The following is a 6,717-nucleotide window of genomic DNA, read 5'->3' as shown; positions in this document are numbered from 1 at the left end:
ANACTGGACAAAGTGCCCATAAAATGAGCAAGCGAGCACCACAACTCTATCCCCTTCTTCGATCAGGTTTGTTCAGAAAAAAATGATCACGCTTAGTGCAAACAGCGTTTCTCTATTATCTAATGCCAAGTTCTGATCAGTGATGACGACCAAAAAACAAATTTTATCACTTTAATATTCGTAGATCACAAGAGTACGCCTTAAACGCTATGTTATAGTCAGTGATTCACATATCAATTCTTTTATTCCATACCTTGAATCATCACCATGCATCCCTTCAACTTCAACGATTTCAGACTTAGGACGCCTTTGATGCTCAGATGATTTAACGAGATTAGAATTCTTGGTGGTCGGTCAAACCGTTTAATGTTCAGCCTGAGGCTAGACGTGTCAATGAAATCATTTCAAGGGATTACTTGGGAATTATTATCGTCTCTATCTCAATACATTTAAAAGAATAGAACCTCAGGAATATCTCTTTTCTTTAAATGCCATAGAGCTTGATTTCAGCTTTGCTCATTCTGACGTTCCAGTCAATAGATTGATTCACAACCAAGCATCACCATCCCTAAAAGGACATGTCTCTCTAAGAATGGGGATTCCATCTCATCTGCAAAATATTATGGACAACATGATTGTCTTTTTTTCCTTGCTTCACAATATTCCAGAGGGGAAAGGCTGACAAAGAGCGTCGTCCCTGTTTGACAGGTATTGTGGAAAGTCTAATAAAGGCAAGCACATTCTTGTAGTCTTATTATTTGGGAAGGACCAAACACGTCCTACATACGAACGAAGTAGGTACGTCCGTTCGCTCGAAAATGGCCTTTCGAGATCTGAGGAGCTTGACCGAAATGATGAGAGCCTTAGGCTATCCTCGATTGATATCCCTCGAGAACTTCAGGCAACCCAATTTCCAGCTGGTGGCCGAGATGCTATCATGGTTGGTGAAACGCTTCGAGCCAACCTCCGACCTGCCCACCGAAATCGACTCGGAACAAGTAAGAAAGGCCGACAGACCCTTTTTTTTCTTTCTCATTTCCGCGGACCACTCTTTCCGTGCTCAACGTCCCCTCCTGACTGATGCCCCAACGTGTGTGTGTGTGTGTATGTGTATGTGCTTTTTGCCTCTTCCTTAGGACCGAGTCATCTTCATTCGATCCGTGGTGCAGTTTATGGCCTCAAAAGCTCATATCAAGCTTCACGCCAAGAAACTCTACCAAGCTGACGGTCACTCCGTCAAGGAAGTGATCAAGGTTGCCTCCGTTCTCTATGACGCCATGAAGCTGAACATCACGGACAATTTAAACGACAATGAGGTAAATGACAGTTAAGACACAATCAAGTCGGGAAGGGAAGTTCTTGGGTGTTCATTGCGAAACATTGTCAATCCAATCTAACGCGCAGTTCGAGCGTGGACACTTTTCTCTACCATCTTGAGCGCAATTGCCAGCCATCGGCCATATTGACACAAACGTCACCACATGGTCTGAAAAAGAGGTCCATGCCACTTCCTCTTTCTTGTTGGTCAGTTAGCCACGTAATGGAGGATACATCATGGTAACCCTTTGATAAACTAGGCAAACGTGCTCAGAGAGCGCTTATGATTATCAATCTGCTGACAAGTGAATCTAATGAGATCAACCCAAACCTTAATGGATTATAGAGATATAGAGAGATCTTTAATTTTGAGATATCTTTCAGAAATGCGAAAATGCTCTCAATGCAACACAACCAATAAAACGGTTAATCATGCGCTCCCTATGAATTTCTAGTAAAATAGGTTGTAAGTAACTTTGTGTCTATGCAAAACACCCAAACGGCATCAGGCTGAATGAGCTATATGTGAGCAAAGGTCGTTCAGCTACGCAAAACTGAAACAAATAGCTAGAATGCTGCCAAAACTTGCTTGCATCGGTTTAATATTTTCTCTTTCTCTTTCTTCGTTACATCTTGTGGTGTTTAGTCTAAGTTCATGGTGTATGGCTAAAACCTTATGATAATAATAATGCAGTATAGGGAGGACCGAAGCAAAAGGATGATAGTTATCGACCATAAATTAATATTTAGGGAACACTTAACCAGATGTAAAGTCACAACAGAGATCCTTGGATACTAGAAAAACACTTTTTTTGTCATCATCAACATTCAGATAGAAATGAATTTCTTATCATGTAAGAAAGGCAGTGAATTTTCAGACGCAAAAAGACCTAAACAATTATTTTGAGAAAAGAGCTACGTTTGTGATTCTCAAGTAATCTTTTTTTTAAATAAAACGAGTATATCCCATTAACATCCTCATATTACGCCAATTGTCCCACAATTATTTATCTAGAGTATGAGTAGCTTTCGTGGCATGATTAGAATTTGCTCCCAAAATGCAATCAAAATTGACAGACAAGTATAGAGGCAAACAACACTTGAAATTGGGGACAAATAACTTATCATCACTAGAATTTTTTTCATTCTACTAAATGATAATAGGGTGGGAATCAGCTTGACTTTTAAACATCAAGTGTGCAAATTAAGTACATTTGACCCAAAGGTGGGTAGAAGAGCAAAAACTTTTCAACCCTAAATCATAAACTTTTTTCTCCTAATCGATATGTCACCCAACAGATGGAATCATTAATTGAAAAAATGTAACCTTTGTGAATATACATATACATTAAGTAGCAACTAAACTTGATAGAAAACTGACAAATCATTTCAGATGTTTTTTTAATTTCCAAAATGTGAATCTTTATTAATTATCTTGATAATAATTTCTGCTTCTTCGCAGTTCACTTCTCTCTGTAGAAGTCCGTGATTTAAGCTTGATTGAATGACCAATGTACTCACAGATCGGATTGGCTTGAAGTCCGATGGGCAACCAAGCCCTCCAAAGGTTCGGTGGTCTTTACGTAAATGGATCTTCTTTCCAGGATTCCAGCCATCTTCCAACTTTCGACATTGGCTCGAAAGTAATGGAGTTAAAGCAAACCCGCCAACTTGGCACTCAGATCACCACCAAAGGAGCCACGCTCTACGATCTCTTGGGAAAAGAAGTAGAGCTCCGAGAGAGACGGTCCAATGTGCTGGCACGACAGCTCGAGATTACAGACGTTGAACAAGCCCTTAAGGCATCACTTAAGTCAGTTGGCGAGGACATTAAGGTGAGACATATTTTTTTTTCTGGGTTCTCTTCCTTGGTTTTCTTCGACTTCGACTCGGATGGCAGAACATACATGCTGGGTTGCGTGATTGATATCAATTGATCACCTTGGGATCCTCTGATCAACTCTGAAGTTCTTAGCGCCTGATTTGAAACACCTCCCTCCGTCTTTCATTTTCAGGCAACCAATCATAATATCGAAAATGTAGCCTCCAATGAAGCTAACTTGGAGGCCAAGATCGAAAAGAAAAAGGTCGAATTGGAGCGAAACCAAAAAAGACTAATGACTTTGAAGAAGGTCCGACCAGCTTTTATGGACGAATATGAAAAGCTGGAGGGAGACCTTAAGAAACTCTATGAAGAGTACATTCTCCGATTCAGATGCATGGCATTCTTGGAGCAGCAAGTCGACGAACTGGATCGCGTGGAACAGGACCGCAAAGAGGAACGCGAATTAGCCACACGCCGAATTTTAGAACGGATGAGGCAGGAAGAAAGTGGCATGAAACCACGTGGTGGAACGGGGATGGGAGAAAGAGGTGCGGGGACTTGTGGAGACACACACACATACAAACAAGCACATATTCACACTTGATCCGATACCTGACGTTGGATCAAAATTGCTACTAGCTATTGAAAAATTTTCCTATTGTGATATTGCAGGTTTGGATTCGGATCTATCCTCGGATCAAGACTCCGACTCTGACGATGACGACGACGACGATGATGATGACGAGGACGATCTAAGCATCGAAGATGAGAAGAAAGGGCCCATGCCGATAAAGTCCAAGAAACACAATGGCCGTCCCAACGGGCCAGGATCGCAAAGGTTTAATTTGACGTTATCAATGGTTTCTCTGTTATGCACTTCAAGATCTAATTTGATTGTATCCGATTCAGACGCGTTATGGGGACTATGCTTGGCGAAGACGAGGACGATTCGGCGAGCTTGGATTCCGATTCGGACCTCATTTTAGATGGAAACAATGCTGGAACCAATTCAGACGACGACGAAGACGAGCTCGAGGTGAACGAAATGGCCGCGGCGAGCTTAAGAGCGCGTAAGTCGGCCAAACCTCAGACGGCCGCTCCGGGAACTGCCGTGACCAACAGTGACGAGGATTTTTGAAGACATCAACACACTCATTTGCACTCTGTTAGCAGCTCCTGATAAGTCAAATCTGTTTGCGACTCAAAAAAATTCCAGCAGCCAGTATTGTTGTCGCGTTCGATTTTTCGGGTCGGGTTTACTACCACTATCTGACCCATAAGCACAAGGAGTGTTCCACCAGTCCAGTACTAGTTAGCAATTTCCCGGTGGAAGCAGATTGATCACATCAGTATTAGTAAAAGCCAAACCATGAGTGACAATAACAAAAAAGTGTTATTTCTAAACTAGGTCTAAGCAATACAACAGACATAATTCAGAAAAATGAAAATCCGAGCTAAGAATGAGATCGGAACCAGCCCGGCACATCTTGGAATGAGGGAGGATGGGAGGCAGTGCGATTGATCTGCGAGAATGGCTGAGGAGCTAAAGTTGTTTTATTCTTTCCTTTCATTCTCTAGAACACTGCTGTGGTTTCAAGATGTTGGATGTTGGATAACATTCTTCAATTGAGTCTTGGATTATTTTCTATGGCCTGAAATGTCTTCTTCGAGCACGTGGTTGATTGAACATAGGGCGCGTTACGACGAACTGGCTGACTTGAGGTAAGCGATCAAGTCCTCACGGTCGCCTTTCTTCTTCAGGCCTGCGAACACCATCTTGGTACCGGGAATGTACTTTTTGGGGTTCGTTAGATAGATATCCAAAGTCTCCTCGTTCCACGTCACACCTAGAAGGAAACAAACATACGGTTTGGCAAACTGTTTTGGCGAGCTTCTGTTGCAGGGTGGCTTGAGTCGCTAGGGTTGTCTATCATCTCATTATTTCACTTGTGGGGCAAGAACAACACTTTCATAACCAAAACGTTTCGGGCCGACCACACGGCCAGGGTCCTACCAAATCACGACATGTCCGAACATTAAGGTAGTTCCACTGTCAATGACGTTTCAATGAATGGATGGGCCAACTTTTCTTTGAAACAGTCTGGAGCTGTGTATGAGCAGGGATGGGGAACACCCTACAAAATTGGTCAACCTGCGAGCGAGGGGCATTTTGTGGGTGGCCATCCAGCCAATCGATCGGTTGGTTGGTCAAGCACGACAGAGAATGAACTCTTTATCTTAACCCGGACTGCAGATCACTCTCTAGATGGCTGTCCTGACACTAAATTTATGAGGGCTAAGCAGAAAATGGTTACCTTTGGACTTGTTGGCGTCGGTGTAGCTATAGCCCGCAGCCTTGCCCGTCTGTCGGCCGTACATGCCGTGGAGGTTGGGGCCCACCTTGTGCTTGCCGCCGGCCTCGATGGTGTGGCATTGGGTGCACTTCTGCACAAAGATCTTCTTGCCCTTTTCGATATCACCCATGATGTGGTGGGTTGGCTAATGGTTATGATGGGCGCTGGAAACAATAGATCAACGATATGAACGCAGTAGGCCAACAACAATGCCACTCCCAGCGATCCTCGGACACGACTATCGAGTCTCGAGGCTAGATGAGGCTGGCTGGCAGCCCCAACTTTCAATTCAAATATGGAGGACTCATGTGTCAGCTGAATGTCGACCAGGCTCGATCGATCTGAGCCTGACAGCCTGGCTTCAGGAGAGTGAGACAACGGTCCAAGAACAAGTCCCCAAGGCCAGCCGGGACGAAGAAGCGAGCGGGGCAAATCAAGGTCAGAAATGGATGTCGAACAAATAAACAACATTGTGGGCGTCATGGCGTGGATGGCCGTCGACATTGAATCGAGTGATGGGATGAAATCGATTCGCACGGGAGGTGGGCCAACTAGGGTTTCCGAATGCTAAATCCATTTCAAAGGGCGTTGAAAATGACTAGCGGCAGGTCGGCCTCCACATCCCGTCCGGATTTGGCTCGGGCTCAACCCCGTTTCAGTTGGGATCATGGGTCGTCGATCAATTCAAAGTTTCGGCCCCCATGGGGACCATGGGATGGGTCGCTCCCCCACGACTCGGTTCCATCCCTTTCCATGGGATGGTGACCGCCTGAACTGGAACGATGGAAATGCTCTCCCATGACCGTGACTGGCTGGGGCTGAGAGGTCCTGGGAAATGCGGATTGATGGGGGCGGGCCTGTCAGTTGGCCCTGAGGCTCAATGATCAGGAGTCCCAACCCAACCTATGACCGCCACCCTCGGGTCCCGAGGCCAGCCCCATGTGAATCATTGGGCCATGGGATTAGGAGGAGAATCCCTGGCTGGTTTGAGCTATCCCGCTCTAGCCTAGCCCGTCGTCCATGGGGTCGATCCCTCAGGCCAGGCCAGGCATGACATGACATGACGTAAGCCTGGTCTGACTAACTTAATTAACTACCTAATTGATGGTTGGGTGGCAGCGACAAGATGGCAAAACCCACAGCGTCACTTCGTCATTCATTCAACTGACCGAATGGGATGAAGGATAGGGTGAATGAATATGGATGACCGTGTCTTACCTA

At 44.9% G+C, this 6,717-nt stretch overlaps 3 protein-coding genes across 10 annotated transcripts in view; 1 reads left to right on the top strand and 2 right to left on the bottom strand.

The window, feature by feature from the left end:
* LOC131882842 (putative polypeptide N-acetylgalactosaminyltransferase 9) overlaps window positions 1-2,988 on the bottom strand; it is a 33,850-nt gene extending 30,862 nt beyond the window's left edge. For 4 of the 5 annotated variants that reach the window (XM_059230131.1, XM_059230139.1, XM_059230133.1 and 1 more), the window contains exon 1: window positions 2,839-2,977. The gene's annotated coding sequence lies outside the window, so the exon portion shown is untranslated. Of the gene's footprint in view, window positions 1-2,838 lie in introns of all 5 variants that reach the window. The other variant, XM_059230132.1, reaches the window with a different exon arrangement.
* Window positions 1-4,972, top strand: part of LOC131882843 (clusterin-associated protein 1-like) — a 5,479-nt gene extending 507 nt beyond the window's left edge. The window contains exons 1-7 of one of the 2 annotated variants that reach the window (XM_059230141.1): window positions 18-708; window positions 767-998; window positions 1,137-1,316; window positions 2,922-3,152; window positions 3,333-3,690; window positions 3,815-3,980; window positions 4,052-4,972. In XM_059230141.1, coding sequence (XP_059086124.1) covers window positions 819-998; window positions 1,137-1,316; window positions 2,922-3,152; window positions 3,333-3,690; window positions 3,815-3,980; window positions 4,052-4,280 — 1,344 coding nt within the window. In that variant the 5' untranslated portion in view covers window positions 18-708; window positions 767-818 and the 3' untranslated portion in view covers window positions 4,281-4,972. Of the gene's footprint in view, window positions 1-17; window positions 999-1,136; window positions 1,317-2,921; window positions 3,153-3,332; window positions 3,691-3,814; window positions 3,981-4,051 lie in introns of those variants that run through there. The other variant, XM_059230142.1, reaches the window with a different exon arrangement.
* Window positions 4,517-6,717, bottom strand: part of LOC131882844 (cytochrome c, testis-specific-like) — a 7,297-nt gene continuing 5,096 nt past the window's right edge. For 2 of the 3 annotated variants that reach the window (XM_059230145.1, XM_059230144.1), the window contains one exon: window positions 4,517-4,989. In XM_059230145.1, the coding sequence (XP_059086128.1) occupies window positions 4,841-4,989 (149 nt within the window). In that variant the 3' untranslated portion in view covers window positions 4,517-4,840. Of the gene's footprint in view, window positions 4,990-5,457; window positions 5,661-6,717 lie in introns of all 3 variants that reach the window. The other variant, XM_059230143.1, reaches the window with a different exon arrangement.

This window comes from Tigriopus californicus, chromosome 6, assembly GCF_007210705.1.
Source record: "Tigriopus californicus strain San Diego chromosome 6, Tcal_SD_v2.1, whole genome shotgun sequence".
In the NCBI taxonomy this organism is placed as follows: domain Eukaryota; kingdom Metazoa; phylum Arthropoda; class Copepoda; order Harpacticoida; family Harpacticidae; genus Tigriopus; species Tigriopus californicus.
This window is presented reverse-complemented; position numbering and strand designations above follow the sequence as displayed.